We start from the raw sequence: 22,759 nt of genomic DNA, 5'->3' as shown, positions 1-22,759 counted from the left end.
AGAATCTAAGATCCATGAAGATGAATTGATGTGAGCTACTTCCAACCTCATTCATAATAAGGTCAGTGAGTTTGGAAGTCAACTCCTTGAGTCCAAAGCCAGAATAATCTTAATTCAGAGTCATTCCCACGAGTCTGATCGACTACGGATAATTTAGGATACAATATTAATGGATTTAAACGTATTAAAAATGAATACAGTTATGATATTCAACGTTTGCATTTAACCATTAAATCAAAAGTGAACTCAAAAGTATAAATGTTTAAAAGTTCATACATCCAAATACTAAACCAAAACAAATGACTAGCTAATCTAAGACCGATAGCATCTATGTGTTGGTTATGCTTGTCCTGAGTCATCGGCTTAGTGAACAGGTTTGCTAGGTCTTTGGTTATTATAATGTCTTCTCATTCCAATATTTCCCGTATAATTTGGAACTTCCTTAAAATGCGCTTAGCTCTGTGATGAGATCTGGGCTCTTTGGCCTGAGAAATGGCAACTGTGTTATCATAGAACACCTCGATTGGTCTATGAATACTTGGAACCACATTGAGGCCAGTGATGAACATTTTCATCCAAGCAGTCTCTTTAGCTGCATTTGATGCAGCTATGTATTTAGATTCGGTAGTAGAGTCCGCCACCATACTCTGCTTGGAGCTTTTCTAGTAAATAGCTACTCCATTGTGGGTGAATATGAATCCTGATTGTGAGCGAGAATCATCTCGGTCAGTCTGGAAGCTAGCATCAGTGTAACACTTTACAGTGAGCTCTTCTTCCACTTCTCCAAACACTAAGGACATATCCTTGGTCCTTTTCAGGTACCTTAGAATGTTCTTTACTACAGTCCAATGGGCAACGCCAGGATTTTGCTGAAAATGACTAGTCATGCTTAAAGCATACGAGACATCAGGTCGAGTGCATAACATAGCGTACATGATAGAACCAATTGCTGAAGTATATGGAATTGTTTGCATGTGCTTAGTTTCAATGTCCGTTGCTGGAGATTGCGATTTGTTCAACACGGTTCCTTTAGCAATGGGAACAACTTCTTTCATGAAGTTATCCATTGAGAAGTGTGCCATTACCTTGTCTATGTATGTACTTTGAATTATCCCTAGAAGCCTCTTATAACTATCTCGGTAGATCTTGATTCCTAGAATATAAGCAGCTTCACCAAGATCTTTCATTGCGAAACTAGATCCCAACCAGTGTTTAAATTCCTTAAGCAAAGGAATGTTGTTTCCAATATTCAGTATATCATCCACATATAGGATGAGGAATAATATAGTGCTCCCACTAGCCTTTCTGTAAACAAAAGGCTCATCTTCACTTTTGATAAAACTGAACTCTTTGATTTTATCATCAAAATGAAGATTCCAGCTGCGAGATGCCTGTTTAAGTCTATAAATGGACTTATTTAGTTTGCACACCCTGTTAGGATATTTAGGATCGACAAAACCTTCAGGCTGAACCATATAGACATCTTCAGAAAGGTGTCCATTAAGAAAAGCAGTTTGATATCCATTTTCCATATCTCGTAGTCGTAATACCGCGGCTATGGCAAGTAATATCCTTATTGACTTAGTCATAGCAACGGGCGAGAAGGTTTCATCATAGACAATACCCTGAGTTTGAGTAAAACCTTTCGTGACTAGCCGTGCTTTATAGGTCTATACATTTCCATGCATGCTAGAATTTCTTTTGAAAATCCACTTGCTCCATACTGCTCGACCTTCGGGGGATAGCTCAACCAAGTTCCAAACTTGATTGTCATGAATAGATTACATCTCGACGTTCATGGCCTCTTGCCATTTCTCAAATCCCTGATCGAAGACAGCATATTTGTAGTTAGTAGGTTCGTCATTTGACTCGACTACTAATAGGACTTCAGGACCATCTAAATGTCATAGGTATTTAGAATTTGGTATGCGAGTCCTACTACTTCTGCGAATGCTTGTGTTTATGTTTGATGTATCGCAACAACATCTTGTTGATCAGACGTTCCAACTTCCTCAACGGTTCTCTGTGGTTCTTGAATTTCTTCAAGATCGACAATATTATTCCTAGTTCCTTGATCGAGAATTTCATTCTCGAGGAAGTGACCCTTCCTTTTGATAGAAATCAAATTTCTATCAGGATAGAAGAAATAATATCCATTTTGGTTATAGTATCCGACGAAAACAACTTTTACGCCGCGAAGATCGAGCTTGTCATCAGAATCACTGGTGACATACGCATCATATCCCCATACTCTAAGGAAAGACAAACTAGGTTTACGCCCATGCCCTATCTCATATGGGGTTTTGTTTACCCTTTTAGTTGGAGCCAGATTCACAATGTGGGTGGCGGTCATAATGGCAAAGCTCCAAATTGCTGTAATTTGCTTAAAAGTATTTAAATATTATTTATATTAAAAAAATAAAATATGAATAAATCATGTTTTAAAAGACGATAAAATGTGATGTTATCACGCGGAGATGATAAGTTACAGAAAAATGAAAGATTGATATCGATGATCATGGGATGAGTAAGACGTAAGCGCCTATATTACGCTGTTCCTCAATCCTCTTGTATTAAAAAAGTTAATGGCTTCGGATAAAGATGCACAACAAATCAACTCTGGACCCAACTTGGCATACCCAAACCAGAACCGGACCTGCCAGGTACATACCGGGTTTCATTTTCTTAGAGAAACCCTTACTTGGATCTAAAACCAAACCTGAACCACAGGAAACCGGTTCCACTTCTATCTGATCAAAATTCAGGCCTGACCAAAAATCGATAAAGCTGGAAAAACTAGTCAAAAACCGAAACTACATGGAATCGGACCCAACCCTACCTGGTTCTTGACTTTTTTAACTAACCGGGCCCTTATAGAAAACCGATAAAAAAAAAACCCGATTTATCCACCTCTAGCTTTGGACGAGCTCAAACACAAGTTTGTTTCCCTCTCAATTTATTTATCTTTTGAAGTAAAAAAAAAACTTAATAACCTTTAGAATATATAATCAAGACATTTAAACCTGGAACGTAAAATAATTTACCATCATTATTATTTTAAATAACAATAAGGCAAATTGGATTTTAATAATTTTAACTAATGTTCTTAGTCAATAATAATCCAACTTAGTTTATTGTCACCGGTGGTCAAAAATTTAAATAAACTGGCTCTCAATGGTCTCCCGTTAAAAAAACCTTAACGACGTTAAGTTTTTTCCGAATTTCAAACTAATTTTTTATGGATTTTGATAGGAAGTTCAAACAACCTAATTTTTGTTAATTTGAAGTCCCAAACACCCGATAGTCCTAAAAAATCAGTTTAAAATTCAAGAAAAATCTTCACGTCGTTAATTTTTTTAACTGGGATCATTGAGAGCCATTTTTTTTTAAATTTGGGACCACCAGTGGCAATAAACTAAGTTAGAATTAGTTAGTTTGGATTATTAAAATCCAATTTGCTTAATAACAAAAACAACCATTAAACCAATAAACATTCCGGGCTAGCCCAGTTGGTTGTGTCAAGATAAGAAGTAAGATTTTCTGGGAGCTCGCCAGTTCAAATATGAGCTAAATGGAATTTTTATTCTGCCTGTGTTACGTTAGAGGGTTTCGACTCTTGTTGCGCCGCAAGTAATGTCAGGTGACGTCAGAGAAAAAGGTTCCTTCAAGAACACGACCCCAAAACAACGAGTTATCCCTTTAGGAGAAACTCTACCTGGGTTCCAAACCAGGTTCGCCACAAACCAATTTGCAATCACCCGGTCATAAAGTAGATCGTCAAGGTGAGGAAAAAAATAAAATAAAATAACAAACACCAAAACTAGCAAACAAAGTCACAAGAAAGACAGCCGTTTTGACAGAATCCACAACCCTCCTTTGTTTTCAGGCCTCACGGCCCCTATCACCTCCAATCCGATCACTTCCTCTCTGAACGTGTGCTTCAACCGCATTTATCTATCGATTCCACCAAATATGGTCCTTAAACGCCTTCTTCTTGAGGTATATCCCTAAATCAACCCGTTTTTCATCTCAATCATCATAAAGTTTACATTTTTATTGCTTCAAATCATCCAATCTATGTTATTACGGGTTACTCATTACCCAATTTCCTCTTTGATTGGTTATTACGATTAATTGTACGGAAACCTTAGCCTCCTTATTTTAGGGTTTTTATACAATTGGTTTCCATAAAGTTTGCTAATTGATTAACGGGTTACTTTATTATTTGCTTATACAGGTCTCAAAGCAACGCCCGAAGCTAGGCCGTGCGAAAAGCTTGTATGCTAGGTCTTATCTCGCTTCACAGAAGTTCAGATTCGATGCAGGTATATTAATTAATAATAAAACACTAAGTGCGTAATCGATTAACTATGCTTCATGTTAATTTATTGTTTGTTTGCAGCGAATAAGCTTCCGAATGGTCAAAGAAGGTTTCAGTCCAGTTATGTGGGAAGTTTTGCGCGAAAGTTTCGTGACCGTGATGGAGATGGATCGAGTAATGCGGCTTATCTTAGAGAGCTTTATCATAGGAACGATCCCGAGGCGGTGATAAGACTTTTTGAAAGCCAGCCTTCGTTGCATACTAATTCCTCTGCGCTTAAGGAGTATGTGAAGGCGTTGGTTAAAGTTGATAGATTGGATGAGAGTGAATTGCTCAGGACATTGCAACGAGGTGAGTTAACTATATTAATGCATCTGAAAGCATGATTAGTATTATAAAGATATTTGAATTGTCATGTCTCGGTTTTTGGAATTTGGCAAGTGTTGATGATAATCTGAACTCAAAATACAAGTAGCTATGAAAAGTGTTGACAGCAAGAGCTTAAAGCATTTTGTTTTTAAGATAACTTATTTCTTGAAAGTTTTAATGCTTAAGTTCACAATACGGTAATGATTTGAATTAAAAGATTTGATCTTAATATAATTAAGTAGCTGTCAAAAGAATTCAACTGCAAGAACTTAAGCAAGTCATGTATTTTAAATTGTTCTCCATATTAGCAATCAGTTGAGATTGAGTCAATGAAGTAGTTATCAGTGAGATTGATTTTAAAACAAGAACTTTAAGCAACACACTTCAAGAAACTCATGTGTTGACAATTATGTGTTTAAAGCCACAAATTAATGACGAATGCACCTAAAAACTTACGATTAGGTCTGTAAACAAACCGAACGTTCGGGAACTATTTGTGAACCGTTCGACCGGAAGTTCGTTTATGTTCGTTTATTTAATAAACGAACGAACATGAACAAAAAATTTGTGTTCGTTTAATTAAACGAACGAACATGAACACATGTTCTGTTCGTTCATTTATGTTCATGAACGTTCGTTTATGTACGTTTATTTATGTTTGTTTATGTAGTAATAGAACATAATTAAATATTATCTAGATAGATAATCTGATTACAGGTTTTTATATTTGTTAATTTGTGTTCATTTAATACTACTTTTATTGGTGACCTTTTAGGAGGTCATGACACTATTTAAGGAATAAATAAAAAGATTAAATCCTTTTCACACTACAACCCGGGTTGCAACCCCAACCTAGGTCACAACCCACTTTTTAATTAAATATTCTTTTGTTTTTTTCTTTCAAACAATTTGTTTTTTTTATAGAATTTGAGTTTTATTTAATAATTTATATTATATGACTTATTTCAAAAATCTAAAACCATAGTCTTGTTTAGTTTATTTTTATGAATATTTCGATATCAATTTACTAGAAACGGAGCACTTTTAAAATATGTATTTTTTAATATTATTATAAGTAAAATTTTGTTTTTTTAATAGTTGTAAAAATTCAAGGTTTTTTTTAATAGAATTATGATATTATCTTTTTTAATGATTTTTATACTTAAAATAATATTGTTTAAAAATAAATATTTTTATTAATTTTAATAAAGTATATAGAATAAATTAAAAGCTAATAAGATATATGTATTAAAATAATTGGTTTGGGTTGGGTTGAGTTGTGAATAAAAGTAAAAAGTGGGGTTGTGTAGGTGGAAGAGAGAGAAATTAATTTTTTATTAAAAAGTTGAGTTAGGTTGGGTTGTGAATAAAAGTAGTCTTAAGTGTTTTCATTTAAGTTCATTTATGTTTATTTGTGTTCATTTATATTTGTTCATTTATGTTCGTTTATCTTTGTTCAGTTATGTTTGTTTATATTTTAAACAAACGAACACAAATGTCCCTTTTTATATAAACGAACATGAACATAAATATTTGTTCGATTAAGTGTCAGTTTTCTTTTAAAGTTAAATGAATGAACACGAGCTTGCCTTTGTTCGTGTTCATTCGATTCGTTTACAAGCTTTCATTATTCACATTGATGAATACATTGGTCTCAATCTATAGGCTCTGCCGATTTTATTTGTGTTCGTTTGTGTTCGTGAACCGTTCGTGAACACATTAATTTCGTTAATGAACGAACACGAACATAAAATCTCGTTCGGTAAGTGTTCGTGAACCGTTCGTGAACACATTATTTTCTTAACGAACGAACATGAACAAGGCCTTGTTCGTGTTTGTTCGGTTCATTTACAGCCCTACTTACGATTCAAGCAAACAAATAAATGCAATGCTGTACTTGTATAGCTCAAAAATCACAAAATGTATATAGTTATATACATTGGTAGCCACATATTAATGCTGAAATAAATCATCTCTTTAGGACGGGAAGCTAGTTAGCAATTACCCTTTTGGATGTGTTATAGGTTGATAACTGTAAAGATGGATGCTTTCTGTATCTTAAGAATAACGGACAGTTAATTCATTATAAAATCTGTATGGATCGATGGTGTTAGGTATCTCAAAATGAGGATGTAACATCTCATTTTGTGATGTAAATTAACTGAAGGTCTATAATAACTTTTTGTCTTAGCAGTGCGGTGTGTTTTAACACTAAGAGAAACTTGTTTTAACGAGAGTCGAGAATTCAAGAAAGCTAAAAACTTTTCATTTCTGAGTTATATTACAGGATATTATCAGTAGAAGTGACAAAGATTTAGAGTTGACACTCACATGCATCAGTAGGTCAATAAATAAATTGATTATATGCCACTTTTTAAGGGGAACATGACACATATCGGTGAATTGGTTGTTCTATTTTTATAGTAAGTTATTAACTATTGACGTTTCTTTATCTACTGTTTGTTATATATGTAATATTAAGTATCTATATTTCCATTTGTTGGTTGTCCTTTACACTTTAAATGCTCACTGGCTCTACCCTAAAACATGAGAAAAAATATTTAACACTGTTTCATCCCTATATTCTTGTTTGTTATTCAAATATTGTTCATTAAACATTATAAGCAGTGATAACTTCTTGTAAAATGTATATTTTAACTTTTTTAAAGGAGTTTATGTTGGTTAATTCCAAAAGTTGAAGTGCCTTTTCTGAAAAAATTCTGAGCATGCCATTTATCTGTTATGACTGCTGTCTGATTATCAAAATTTCTGAGCATGACTTTTTGGAAATATGACTGGTTATCAAAAAATGTCTTGTTCATATCATCATAATTTGTAACTGAAATGCTAGTTTGTTGTACCGTGATCCAACTTGTGTGCATCCACAAATGGTTTTAGCTCTGCTTTACTTCTTTTTATATTACAATTCAGAATTTGGCTACAAGAATAAGTAATAACTAGTATTTCATTATTATAAAGTTTTTATAGAGTTACGAATTGCATTCAAGTCTTTTCTACAATTTCAACTTCTATATGGCGGAAACTATGTTGATTGTTGAACAAATGTAAAAGGTACATATGGTATACCACATTCACAGATTCACTTAATTTTTTAATTACCAAAATTTACACCGATGAACTACAATATTGAGTTCTGTCTTAATACTTTTTTTTTCTTATATTTATAATATCAATATCTATTTCATTTCAAACCTAGAGCTTTAGTATTTGAGTTCCATCTTAGTTTTTTTTTTATTTTTAATGCTGATTATTCTTTATCAAACCTCAAATTACAGGAATGGCAAGCTCGGGTGGCTCAACATTCGATGAGGAGAATATAGGTGCACTTTCAGCTTTCAAAAATGTCGGGAAATCAACAAAAGAGGGCGTATTAGGAACTGCTGCTGCTCCCATACATATGGTGGCTACTGAAGGAGGTCACTTTAAAGAACAGTTATGGAGAACCGTTCGTGCTCTAGGCATGGGCTTTCTACTTATTTCTGGTGTAGGAGCCCTCATTGAGGATAGAGGAATCACTAAAGGTATTATATATATTATAATAATATATAGAGTTAATTACGCAAATGGTTTTTGTGGTTTGCCTAGTTAAGTTGGTCAATGACTAAAATACCCTTAATACTAAAAAGAAAATTAATATTAACAAAGTAATGTATGTTAACAGTATATATTATATAACATATTAAATTGTAATATATATGATTATAGCATACATGGCTAACCCTCACTACTACATCTTCTTTCTCTCTGTCAAAACCGGTGTTTTTTCCCGCCACCACGACTTTTATTAGGACACTGCACCACTACTTTTATTCGGCTGCCACGCTACCACTTCCGACCGTTTGTCCTCTTCTGTCACTACCACCTTTTCTGGCAGGAAATGGTTTGGTGGCCCGAGAAGCCAAACAGCGGGACTGGAGGTTTGGTGGCAGGAAAAGGTGGTGTTGGCTGGAGAAGACACATGTTCTTTAAGAGGGAGTGAGTAGGGAGGTGGGTTGGGGTGGGCTAAATGTGCAGACTGTAGTTATAATATATATTATGATTGAATATGTTATTTAATATATTATTTGATTATTATTTTCTTTGTCTTAATATTAACGGAATTTAGTCATTTCACACCAACTTAATTGGAAAAACTAACGTCCACCATTCTAAGGACCAAACTTGTAATATAGGCAAACCATAGTGACCATTTGAGTAATTAACTCTAGTATATAACAATAATAATATTAATATTAACATTAGGGTAAAGTTAAAATACAAAGAGAGACAAAAATGAGAAGGGTGAGAAGGATTTGTGGCCACACAAAAAATCCTTCAAAAAAAATTCCAACAATTAATAAAAAAAATCATAACTCAAAATATAAATAAAAAATTAAAAAATTAAAAAAACAAAAATGTTTCCCTCGTCATTCTCGTTCAAAAAAAAAACCCACTGGAAAGACACAATGCAGTGACAAAAGACACAATGACGAAAATGAACAAAAGACACAATTATAACTAAAAAAAGACACAATAAATCGTAAAATATAACACAATGCCGAACAAAATATAACACAATGTTGACTAATATAACACAATATCAAGAAAAAAAGACACAACGTCAACAAAATGAACACAAAACACAATGATAAACAAAAAGACACAATGATCTTTTTCCCTCAACGTTGTTTTTTTTTTTAATTTTTAAGAACGAGGAAGGAGGTAGAAACATTTTTGTGTTTTTACTTTTTTTTGTTTTTTTATTAAATTTTGAGTTATGATTTTTATTTTATTTTTTTTGAAGGGTTTTTTGTGTGGCTATAAATCCTTCTCATTCTTCTCATTTTTGTCTCCCTTTGTAGAATAACTTGACCCTTAACATTAATATTAATATTAATGGCAATATTAACATTAACATTAACATTAACATTAATATTAATATTAATATTACTTTTAATGTTAATATTAATATTAATATTAATATTAAATTAGTATTAATATTAATATTATTAATATTAATGGCAATAACAGGATTATTATTATTATTACTACTACTACTACTATTGTTGTTATTACTATTGTAATGCAGATACGCTAATGGCCTCAACCACATTTGTTACTTGGTATCTTGTTTAATGCAGGCCTTGGTCTACATGATGAGGTGCAGCCTAGTATGGAATCTAACACAAAGTTTAGTGACGTGAAGGGGGTAGATGAGGCAAAATCCGAGCTGGAAGAAATCGTTCACTATCTTCGTGACCCTAAGGTAGTAAAAAGGAAAAAGAGTGATGAGGTTTCACTTTCTTATAGGACTATTAAAAACTGCCAACCAAACCTAAAAAGAGGTTGCTTGTCCAGTGTGCACCATTTTAGGTTTGGGAAATCTGGCGGTCCACATTCTGTGGTTCGTTTTATGATCGGTGGTTTTATAAAGCTGGTTAACCGTGCTGGACTAATTATCTACATTATACGAAAAAGACAGTTAATATTTAAAAATAATATTTTAATGTATTTAAGTCCGGAAATGTTAAACCTTTATTTATGGCTTGGGTTTAATCTTACTCGTTATTTAAGTTGAAGATCTAAAATTCCCACTGCATTTTCTTTCCTCTTCTTTTAGTTTATTCTAACATGGTATTAATTCTTTTAGATCGGGTAGTTGATCAGTGCATATCATTGATTGTTAATTTGTATTTTAATCAATGCATTTTATAGAATTTGTTTCTTTTTAATGAATTTTGAAGTTTACTACTAACCTAGCATGCAGTTTAACCGCAAATGACACATGATGTTAGGTCCAAGTTTTCTTAAAAATCTGAGTTAACTAAGCGCCCCAGACACTCCATTAGTCCTGTAAATACCAAACGTTCTGTTGTGAACTCTTCAGCATGAAGTTTGTTTATTAAATAAACAAATGTACATGAATTTTTTTTTTGTTCAGTTGTAACGAATGAACATGAACACGTGTTTCGTTCATTTATGTTCGTGAATGTTTGTTCGTTTAAATTTGTTTACGTTTGTTTATTTTTTTTTATGCTTGTTTGTTTACATATCCACTAAAAAAATTAGGCTTATTACTATTTTTTCTATGTTTCAAAATTGTAATATCATAAATTACTGTTTAGTCTAGTTTTATTTTCGCAGGTCCAAATTTAATTAGTTTTCGTTCAGTTATGTCCGTTCATCTATATTCAGTTGCGTTCGTTTACATTTGTGAACTGTTCGTTTGTACTATTAACGAACAAACATAAAGGAACATGAAAACACTCATTTTCATAACGAACATGAACATGCCTCGTTCGTGTTCATTGGTTTGTTTACAAGCCTACACGCCTATGTGCCTGTATGTATATATGTGTGTGTGCTGATATAGTTTTCACTTCTTGAAGCGGTTCACTCGTCTCGGGGGAAAGCTACCGAAAGGTGTTTTACTTGTGGGCCCACCTGGGACAGGAAAGACCATGTTAGCCCGGGCTATAGCAGGAGAAGCAGGTGTCCCATTTTTCTCATGCAGTGGCAGTGAATTTGAAGAAATGTTTGTTGGTGTTGGGGCCCGCAGGGTCAGAGATCTTTTTTCTGCTGCAAAGAAACGGTCACCATGCATTATTTTTATAGACGAGATAGATGCCATTGGTGGAAGCCGTAACCCTAAAGACCAGCAATACATGAAGATGACTTTGAATCAGTTGCTTGTTGAGTTGGATGGGTTTAAACAAAACGAGGGCATTATCGTCATTGCTGCAACTAATTTCCCGCAGTCGTTGGATAAGGCGCTGATCAGACCTGGTCGATTTGACCGGCGTGTGGTGGTCCCCAATCCGGATGTTGAAGGCAGGAGGCAGATCATGGAATCTCACATGTCAAAGGTAGTTTATTTTTGTAACAAAATTATTATATGGTGGATATCATCTATAACCTTAAAAACCTATTGAAATATCATATGCACCCCTATAATATGACTATTTTACCATATTTTTTTCTCAAACTTAAGAATTTACATGTTTACCCATTTGCAATTATAAAGTTTATTATATATTGGCATTTTTCTGAAAGTATTAGATTTTCACACCCTTAAGTGATTTAAGTACTTTTTTTTAATCTATTGTTTACGAATTGTCTTATTTTTTTCATAATGTCTAATATAAGTATAAAGGTGGAATTTATTTATATTTTAATAATTAAGAAACTTCGGTTTTTCTGATTTAGTTTGGATACATCTTACCCTCCTCAGACCCTACCATAGCTTTGCTATTGGTGGGATATACTGAGTACGATGATGATGATGATGATGATGATGAGTTTGGATACATGAGTTTAGAGGTGCATAACTAACTAACCTAAAAAGAGATCATATTATTCAACTTTATAAAACACGTTTACTAGAAATAATAATAAGTTCCAGTATCTCAAAAATACATGTTAACTTCATAATGCGAAAGAGCATAAAACAAAAAAGATGAATTATCTTTCCAGTCATTTACGCTAGAAATAACCACTCTTTATAGTTTAATTACGTTTTGTATGTATGTGAATGAAATTTTTTCTAATCACGCAGAGTTCATGAACTGTGATTTAAGAAACAATTATATTTACAAAATTAAAATAGCATTAAAGAAGTATTGTACCTGAGAAGGGTAAATTAGTTATAAAGTAAAGTAAAATTCTTATATCTGCTAATATTGTTGTTGAATTCTGTCCCAACAGATCTTAAAGGCAGATGACGTGGATTTGGCTGTGATCGCCCGAGGAACACCTGGATTTTCCGGTGCTGACCTGGCAAACCTGGTTAATGTTGCGGCTCTCAAGGCGGCCATGGACGGCGCTAAATCTGTAAGCATGAGTGACCTAGAATACGCAAAAGACAAAATCATGATGGGCAGTGAACGGAAATCGGCTGTTATATCAGACGACGTTCGTAAGCTAACCGCATACCATGAAGGCGGTCACGCTCTCGTGGCTATTTACACGGATGCGGCCCACCCTGTACACAAAGCAACCATTGTGCCACGTGGCATGGCTCTCGGTATGGTGGCTCAACTGCCTGAAAAAGATGAAACAAGCGTTTCACGAAAAGAAATGCTGGCCCGCCTCGATGTTTGTATGGGGGGACGCGTTGCAGAAGAGTTAATATTTGGTGAAGATGAAGTTACTTCGGGTGCGTCTTCGGATCTTGAACAAGCCACTAATCTTGCACGCGCGATGGTCACAAAATACGGCATGAGTAAAGAGGTCGGTGTTGTGGCTCATGATTATGATGATAATGGAAAAAGCATGAGTACTGAGACTCGACTATTAATTGAAAAAGAAGTTCGTGAGTTGTTGGAACGCGCGTATAATAACGCGAAGAATATTTTGACTACTTATAGCAACGAGCACCATGCGCTTGCAAATGCGTTGCTTGAACACGAGACGCTATCGGGGAAACAGATCAAGGAAATGCTTGCGAAACTGAAATCAGAGGCGAATCAGCAGGAGCGGCAACTTGGTCAAGTGAAGTCACAGTCTGCATCAAATGCAGCGGTGGCGGCAGCAGCGGCTGCGGCCAGTGCTGCTACGGCTGCAGCCAAAGCGAAAGGTATTGCGCCGGTGGGGTCTTAGTATTTGATGGTTTGTAATAATTTTGAACTGATGTGCATATTTTAAGTAATGGTGCCTATACACTTGATCTTTATGGATGATGACACAGAGGTTTGAGTAATCTTTGGACATAAAGAAAGTCGGATAATTTTAATTTAGCAAAAGTGTAGCATTTATGGCCCCCTATATCTCCCTCCATTTGAATAATATTAGTGTTTAATGCCATTTAGTGTCCTTGTTTGAAAAGAGGATATGACATAGCTTGCTTGGATGCCTTATTTGAAGTCATTGTTTAATATCATGAAGAGTAGTTGAGGAATGCCTTATCTGAAGATTCATCATTGGAAGTCATTTATGCCTAGGGCTGTAAATGAACAAGACGTTTGTTTCGCGAGAAGTTCGTTTATGTTCGTCCATATAATAAACAAACTGGACATGAACAAAAAAAAATTTCGTTCGTTAAGTTTAATGGAAGAACACGGACAGAGGCTCCATTTTCGGGGGTTTTTTGTTGTCTTCCACTGTATTGAGTTGTCTATTCCCTGATGATTGAAGTTTAGTTTCAGCCTCTCAATTGTGTTATAACCTAGACCTCCCTGCTCTCCGCAGAGGCTATGTTGTTTTCATCAACTTGATTATAACCTCAGTTTAATATATGTTCTTGTTTAGGTCCTTTTTTAAAAAATCTTTTTTGGGTTTGAGTGTTCTTTTTTTATCCGGGTTCTTTGTTTTTTTATCCGGGTGGTTTGAATCGAGCATTGTGGATGATATAATCAGCAAAGGTTGCTGGTAAGGATGAAGAACTATAACCCTAGTTCTTGGTGTTTGATTGGTTTTATATCAGATGGAGCTGTCAATCTTGGGTAAACAACAAGAAGATGTAGCGGTGTTGGTTTTTTGCTGCAGTTGCTGGTCACTCATCCAATAAGAAGGTCACAAGTTCTTTGTTCTTGGCGTTTGAAGACTATGTAACCCTAATTGGTCAATTAGTCTACAAGTAACAGTGTAAGCTCTTTTCTAAAATTCATTTGTTGGCTAGTGTTGGACTTCTTGACTGAGGAATTGTTATATGTTTAGTTTGCCCATTAAATTCCCTGGAGTAGCATCTGGAATTGTCTTGTTTTGGTTATTTGATGTTCCCAGATCCTCTTCCAGGGCGGCTTGGCCGAGTAACTGTGTATCTGTCTTCGTTATCCTGTTATGATATATTATTATCTGTTGTTTTCTTTGTTTCTGGATCCGTGATTAAGTTGTTTGAATATCTTCTGATTGTGGAGTGATGGTCATGTCTTCTACAAATAATACAGTAGTTATTGAAACTTTTGCTAACTTTAGAAAACAATATGGATCATAGACAGGGTGTTTTGTGCTTTTGTTTTCATGTGTCGTAAGTTTTTGTTAAAATTTTGTTGCCTAAATGCTTGTTTTTCTAATTGTTTAGTTGATATTTTCAAGGTTTGTTGTCGTTCTTATATACCATACTTGATTATATCAACTTTATCTCATGGCTCTTTTAATGTTTTTTGAATTCTTGGTTTTAAATCTAAAGATATGTGTATACTTTGCTAAAAGAAAGTTTTTTTAACTTAAGGTTTTTTAGGGTAAATGTTTTCTGCTTAAAAGAAATAGGTTTTTTTTCTTTGAAATAATAAGGTTTATATCTGAAAAATGGTTCACAAAGAAATTTGGATGCCTCCAATTTTTTTTTTAGGTTGTTGATGTTTCCTCAGTTTAGATCGAGTTATATATCTAGAGTTTTTTTTACTAAAAATATTGTTTTGTAATCTTATCCCTACTTCAGTTACATTTGAGGTTATTTAACACCTAACAGATTATCTATATGTTCTCATAATTGTAAATGGATAGCTTGGGTTATGAAAAAACTTTAAAGGTTTGTGGTTTTTTATTAGAAAAAGAAACTGTTGAACTTTTTGGTGTTTAGTTTTTTTTTTTTGTCTTCTACAACAAGTTGAAGGTGGCCAAATAATCTTTTAGCTGGTTGAACAAGAGAATGTTTTTTAAAGATTCTTTGATTTTTTGTGACAAACTTTTCAGTTTTAGTTTGATATGTTGCGTTTATTCGCTGCACTAATGGTTTATACGTTATGATTTTAAAGTGAAATTATTAGTTTTGTTATTAGTTTCATGGTTTTTGGTAAAGGTATGCTTAACTTTATAAAATTTGTTTAAGACAGTGTTTTTCAAATAAAAATAACAATTTTTAAAATTTTTTCAAAATTCTAAACTTTATAATTTGATATAAAAGAAATCTTGATCAATCTGTTGTTTGTAGTTAGTGTATGTAATTGTTTTGGTGATTTGTTTTGCAGTATAAGATTGAGAGGTGGTTGTCTCTTTGTTCTTTTCACAATCTTATTTTTATACAATCTGAGGTTTTAGGTTTACTTGTTCATCATCATATGTTTATGTGTCCATGTTTATCTTTCTCATTTGATGTTGCATACGAGAGCATTTTGGGCTTAAAGAGATCGGTTTTGTTAAGAGTTACTGATATATTTGTTCAAGTGCTTAGTTGTTTTAGTTTTAGTTTTAGTTCTATAGAACAGTTTTAAATAAAAAACTTGTTTTTAAATAGTTTGAATGACATAAATGTTGGGTTTCTATAGATATTTTAAACTTAGTTAACCATTTAACTAGTCACAATTAAGGCGGAAGCGTGAAAATCACAAACTTAAACATATGTATCCATATGTATATATATATATATATATATATATATATATATATATATATATATATATGTGTGTGTGTGTTACAAGTTAATATGATATGTGTTCATGAACAACCTAGTTTATTCATGTCATAAGATTACCAATAATCTATATATTAGAAACCCGAGGCAAGGATCAAATAATACGGAAAAACTAAACTATCAAAGCTATAAACACTTACATTCTTAACCTTTTAAGAGTGTAGTTGATGTTGAAGAAGATGATGATGTTGATGCTAGACTTTCAAAGGGAAAATCCTCAAACGGAAGATACCCCGAGCCTCCAACACACACCGAACTTTGTTAGGGAGCTTGAACACGAATAATCGAGACCCGAGCCTCCTTTTTGATCTTGGCCGTAAGCAAGAACAAAGAAAGAAAGAAAGACTTGTGGTTGTCTAACTTCAAAGTCACATGTGTTGCTTGTTAGAATATATATATATTCACACTCAACACATAATCAAATCTTTCATACATGGTGTTAGGTTTTTAAATTTTAGTCAAGTAAAATTTACTCAACATCCACCATATCCATGACAAGATTTTGACCAAAACTTTGGGGTGTGGGGCCCACCCAAAACCGGCCCCAAAAATATATATATAATTTTTTTTTATTTTATACTTTATAAAATATATAAACACCCCATCTTTTATAAACCATTTTATAAAAGTACACATAGTTAAATAATCATTCCAATAATAATTATTTGAATAAATAAATTAACCAATTAATTTATTTAACATTTTCAAGTAAGTATTCAGAAACCCGATTTTCTGAATGTATCGTGTTCTGTATTTGTCTCATAGATCTTATCTTAACAAATACATAATTGGTGCGTGTCTAACTCGTTATTGGGTATGACCCGACTTGGATCAAACACAACTAGCCACATTAACCTAATTATGTGTCTCGGGCATACGGTATTCCAACAATAAAGTGCTTCCTATTTATGAACCTTGAATTTTTCATCTGTTCTTTAAAAGGACATTTTTGTTTAAGAATGTGAATTCTGTCTTGTCATTGAAATTTGTTTTGTTACAAATACTGGTTCTTATGAAAGGTGTGTTTTTTTATGTATTCAAGATTATTTCTCAGGTGTTGTCACACTATTGTGCTTTTTCCTTTTGAGAAAGGATTTATTGTTCTGATGAAAATTGAAAGAATGGTTTTTTTTTTTTTTTTTTTTCTGTTGTTAAAATCATTTTTTCATTGTATCTTGGTTGTCTATTGTAGAATCATGTGATTCTTGTTGTTATGAAACATAGTTATAATCTTGTTTTCTAGTTACTCCAACCGTGTGGTTCACGTATTTTTAACTAGTAGGGTGCCAAGGTTATTCTTAAAATTTTTTGACAGTCCTGTATGTTTTTCGCATGTGCGAGTTGTATTTTTGGTTGCAAGTCATATGGTTTGTGATTCATTTTATATGTGAAGTTGTAAAAGTTTTTTGATCAAATCAAAATTAGTCTTTATGTTCTTCACTTGTCTTATGTTTAGAAATGTTTTCTCACTTTCTAAAAGCCGTGTGGTTTTTATTTTTCTAATGAGATATGTTTCTGATTATCTTTTAAATCTTGTGATTCAGCATTGTTCGTGAAGTTGTAAAAGTTTTTGCTTGACTCAAATTAGTCTTTATGTTTTTTTCAAGATCACTTCTATAATACGCTTTTTGTAAAGTTGTAAAAGTTTTTGATCAAGTCAAATTAGTCTTTAAGTTTTTCACATGTATTGTCTTTAGACGTGGTGCTGATTTTTTTATAGCTGTGTGGCTTTTATTTTCTTATCAGATATATGTTTTTGATAGTCTTGTGGAATCATATGATTCTTTATCTTGGTTTAGTCGAAATTTGTATTTATGATGTGATTCTTTCCTATTGTTACAGGAAGATGATGTATGTTGTGTGATATATTCTGAAATGAGGTTGAAGACTCACTAAAAAATAAACCAATTACAACTAACTAGATAGTGAAAAATGGGTATCGAACATAAGGAGTTTGTGGAATATGCGTTAAGGAAGTAGTTTAGTAATTAAACTATTATAAAAAGTAAATGACAAAAGTAATTTTCAAGTTGGTTTTTGATTTGATTTTAAGAACTAAATTAACAAACACGAAAGTTATAAACAATTGATCAAACAAGTATTTCTCTTGGAATTCGGGTTATTACGCAACACTCTTGTTAAAGTTCAATGGATAAACCATAATATCTTGATTTTGTGTAAATGTAATTGTTTGTGATTAATCAAGAACTAAGTACTCGGATTACTAGAACGCGAGGTTGTTAATAATCAATCAATATGTTTTTAACATTAATTTCTTCTACTAAATCTCAATTGTCAACGACACCAAGAACGTATAGAACGAAACTAGGTTTAAACAATATGGACAAGTTACAAACAATCAAACAAACATCATAACTATACTAACATAAACAATTAGATAACCAATCCAAATTCAAGAACAATAATCTTAAGTGTATTGTATATAACCATACATCCAAGAGAAACACCAAAGGGTTTAGCCACACATGATTGGCGTCATTGATTCAATCTTTAATCCAAGCACTCAAAGATTATAGTGTTAATCTTCTGCTAGAAACACCCAAAATGTTGTTCCAAGGCACCAAAATCATCCAAAACAATTGTCTAGAACGGAATGCCAAAGAATGGAACCCAAAAGTCCTTTAAAACCACTTTTTCGAGTTGTAACCGACATCAAGATGTTGAGGCTACCGTAAGCTATGGTGGCTATCGTAGCTTATGGTAGGCCTAAAAAACTCTACGGCCGCGAACTTCTGTTTACGGTGGACCATTACGCTGGGATACCTACCGTAGCTTACGGTTTACGGTGGCTACCGTAAGCTACGGTAGACCCAACTCAAGCTTCCATTTTTCTTTATCAATTCTTGGCTGTTGAATTCCCGCATTGACTCTCTTGTTCCTTTTCATCTGAACACACTCGAGCAACCTTTTCTCCTCATTTGTACCTACATTCACACGACATAGTGTAATAATCCAAATCCTTAAATTAAACATAAACGCACACATTTTAACTAGAATTACTACACTTAAGGGTGGCTTTACAATACACTCGTCATATTCTGTATTGTCTTTGCAAGTTCTAAAAGTCGTGTGACTTGGTTTGTTTAGACTTGTTCTTCTCATCTGATTATTGATTTTTTTTTTGATATATTATTTTGATCAGAATAGTTTTCTGATTTATGTCTTTATGCGATAGTTATTTTATCGTTTATCAAATATTGTTTTCTTTTAGTCTTGATTAAATGTTGTTCATCTGTTATGATTTCAGAAAGTTATGGTATCCCATGTTGTGATATTTGTGGTTAGACGTTGTATGTGTTCTTCGGCATATGATTTTATGTTTTATGTTGATTTAAAGTCTACTGTGAAATTTGAAAGTTTTTTTGTTTTACAATGTGTAATAAAAAAATTGAACACAGAAGGTTCTTGTTCAAATAGATATTTGTTTGTTTTAGCAAGATATTTTTTAAAAAATAAGGAAAAAAAGAATAAGAATAAATAAAGAAAAAAGGGAATTTGATTAAGAGATCAACTCGTGTGGTTTCTTCAACAAATGGTTTTTTTTTTACTATGTTATTGTTACTGTGGTAGAACCTTGTGAGGCTTCAGTCTTTGTTCTATTATAGTTTGATATCTTGTAATTCTTTATTTGATTATAATATCAAATTTATAAATTTAATCCAATTATCTTGTATTTCATTCTTTGATCCTATGTTTTTTTAATCAAAATGTGTGTAATGAGTTGTTTACTTTCTAGAAGTTATTGAAAGTTGTTATGTTACCAATTGGTTGAGTTGTGGATTTAAAGTTTTTTTTTTTTCTGGAAAGTTGATATTACAGTGTGTCTTCATATTTGCTTACAAAAGAATTATTAAGTAATCAACATGGTGTCTTGTGTAATTCTTTGAATATGTTTGGATATCAAATTGAGGAGGGGTGTTAAAAATAACACGTCTTTATCAATTTTATATTCAAATATATCGGTTAGTTGTTTAATGATCTCTTATGTTTCGCATATGTTTTAGGCTTGTTATCGGAGAGGTGTTGGGCTTGAACCGTTGATGGGCTAAAGTCTGATGGGCTGGTTGGAAGCTTATGAAGGTCAAGGCCCAAGGTCCACATATTTGTTGTTGATACCATAAAGGGAGTATTAAACAAATCAGCTATATATTGGGAGAATAATTTGCATCTACTGGTTCGGCTCGTATTTCATTCTTCATCTTCTACACGTTAGGTTTCTTCATTCTTGATAAACCATGTTTAGACGAAATCGTTCTTGTGTAGTTTAATGTTCATCACAATGATGCATATCGATTAGTTTTGAGTTTGTTGTTGATTGAGTCTGTAATCTTTCATATACGACTTGAGTTGTCTGTTTTCTTGTTGATTGAGTAATAAAAACGTTCAGCTTGAGATTATACAGCCTCGATTTATCATTCATGACAATAATCTATACACACGACTATGTATTGTATATCAAACTTGGATAAAATATTTTGTACAAAACTAGTAATTACGACATATTTAGCCAAACATACACGCAACCAAGTGAATTAGGCATGCATCATATATAACTAATCAAGTTATGGTCTGAGATCATTATTCTTAAGTGAGAATTTAGCTTATAATTCGCCAAGCTACTTTGTGTGGGACGTTCGACACATCAATTTAAGTAAGTTCTTAAAAAGAGGATTTTAAAACTATATATTTATGTAATATTATGTCAAACTACTTACAAATTCCACCTACTCTTTCTACCCTTCCTAACAAGTATAAAATTATACAAGTGATGAATTAACAACTCAAGTCAAATGCATGGTATGGAAGACAGAATTCAGGTACAAATATTATTTGTAGAACTTCTACCATCATCTAATTACAATTTTTTGAAGAACACAAAAATAACAAACACAAAAAATATCCTAAAATGGAGATGGGACAAACTCGTTTTCCTTTAAACATTGGCTATGGAGATGAGGTGTCGTCGGGACAAACTCGTTTTTCTTCAAAAACTGGCTGATGGAGATGAGGTACGTTTTTGGAACAAACTAGTTTTTTTTCTTCAAATTTCTTCAATAGTCACCTACAAGAAATCTAATTATCACAAATTTGAGCTAACTAAAAATCACTAAATTTTGGGAAAATCATCTACCCTGGCTGATGGCGGTGGCATGCGTCAGTGGTCGCGGCGAAAGCTGACGATGAAGCTAGGTGCTGGATTTGTGATAGAGACACGGTGATGGGTTTGTGTGTTAGCGATTTTGCATCGTGAGTCTATGGTGATGACATGGTGGCCCAATATGATATCGTTTTCTTATGGCTATTACCATAAATATAAATAAATATATAACTAAAAATCCTTTGGTCACGTTATGCCGTTGCCATAGATGTGTCAGAGATTGAGATGGCCCAGAGTTTAATTAAAAGAAAATAAAAAGTTAAAAGAGAATAACCTATGGCGATGACATATCGCTGCTATATAGTTTTCACTTAGCGCCATACGTTTTCCCTCTCCCTCTATGGCTACGATATTTCGTCACTACATGTCTTAAAAATAAAAAAAAAATTAACTCGCCATATAGTAATGATATATCGTCACTATAGAGCATTTTTGCAACGTGTATATGTATATATATGCGTGTGTTTTATAATAGTTAGCATTATATCTATTTTGTAGGATGTCATTTCCATCAATTTTTTGTAAATTATATTGATAAACGGCTTCAATTTCTAGGTATGAGGGATCCTGATCAGCAGACAGACAAGAACTAAACGACTAACTCTTGTTTATATCAATAAGAAAATATAACTCAAAAAACTGATAACAATTCTATCAAACCATAACTCGGTTACATCTCACATTCTTGACAATCCTTAACTCGGTTTCCCGTATCTATAATGTTAACTATGTAGGTTCTAAAACTGGGACCAAACAAAGTGCTCTTGATTTAGTCTCTCTTATATGCTACCGTAAATCACATATAAGGAACGTAGATCTCGAATCTTGTTTGGTTTGATTTATTACTCAAAGTAGTAAGTAAAGAGATGTAATAAATACAAAAGACTTAATATACAAAATGGGCTCTACAATCTTCTTCTAGTCTTTTTGTATTTGTTGTAACTTTCGTCTTCAATCAGTCTCATACACTAGGCAACCATCATCTCCTATTTGGTCCTCAACAAGACGACGAACGAACTTGTTGAATGTCTCAACTATAGGATCAGTGTTTTCCTTTCCAGGATCTCCGAGTGTATGCATGGGAAACTTGTATAACTTCATTAAATCCCCCTTCTCGAAACCCATTGACTCATGCTCATTAAATACACGAAGAGGGTGCATGGACTTGTAGCAAGTCACTGCTTCTCCTGTTTCATTGTCAAACTCCTAACAGATGAAGTCATGAAGAATGTTAGGTGGAAATGGTTCTCCATGATCGATTTCGTGCTCGTCTTTAGACATCTTGTACCTCCATGCCTTTCTTCCCTTCCCCGTGATAGGATCAATCTCAGTTGGATGCTTGTAAGTCCTCCCCTTATTGAGCTTAAAGTTGGGGGAGTCATCCTTTGATTTTCTGTGCGGATGTCGCTTGAACCAACCTTCAAATCTTTTGTCACATATTCCATCACCAACTGCTTTTCTAAAGAAGTTCACATCAAGTTCAGACAACGAATGCATTTTAGTGTAATGCATATAGGTGATGTCGCCATTTGCTTGTATG

General features: G+C 33.4%; 1 protein-coding gene across 1 annotated transcript; it reads left to right on the top strand.

Moving 5' to 3' along the window:
• The first annotated feature begins 3,966 nt into the window (after positions 1-3,966).
• LOC143617278 (ATP-dependent zinc metalloprotease FTSH 4, mitochondrial-like) lies at positions 3,967-13,445 on the top strand. Its single transcript, XM_077089892.1, has 7 exons — positions 3,967-3,999; positions 4,238-4,325; positions 4,403-4,672; positions 7,987-8,232; positions 9,832-9,956; positions 11,080-11,556; positions 12,395-13,445. Exons 1-7 carry the CDS (start codon positions 3,973-3,975, stop codon positions 13,286-13,288), a joined length of 2,127 nt encoding a protein of 708 aa, XP_076946007.1. The 5' UTR covers positions 3,967-3,972; the 3' UTR covers positions 13,289-13,445.
• The last annotated feature ends 9,314 nt before the right edge of the window (positions 13,446-22,759 follow it).

Source organism: Bidens hawaiensis, unplaced genomic scaffold (assembly GCF_021521415.1).
Source record: "Bidens hawaiensis isolate Kalapana, Puna unplaced genomic scaffold, B.hawaiensis_p1.1 tig00053529_1, whole genome shotgun sequence".
Lineage (NCBI taxonomy): Eukaryota > Viridiplantae > Streptophyta > Magnoliopsida > Asterales > Asteraceae > Bidens > Bidens hawaiensis.
Note: the sequence above shows the minus strand (reverse complement) of the source record. Positions and strands in the feature narration are given on the sequence as shown.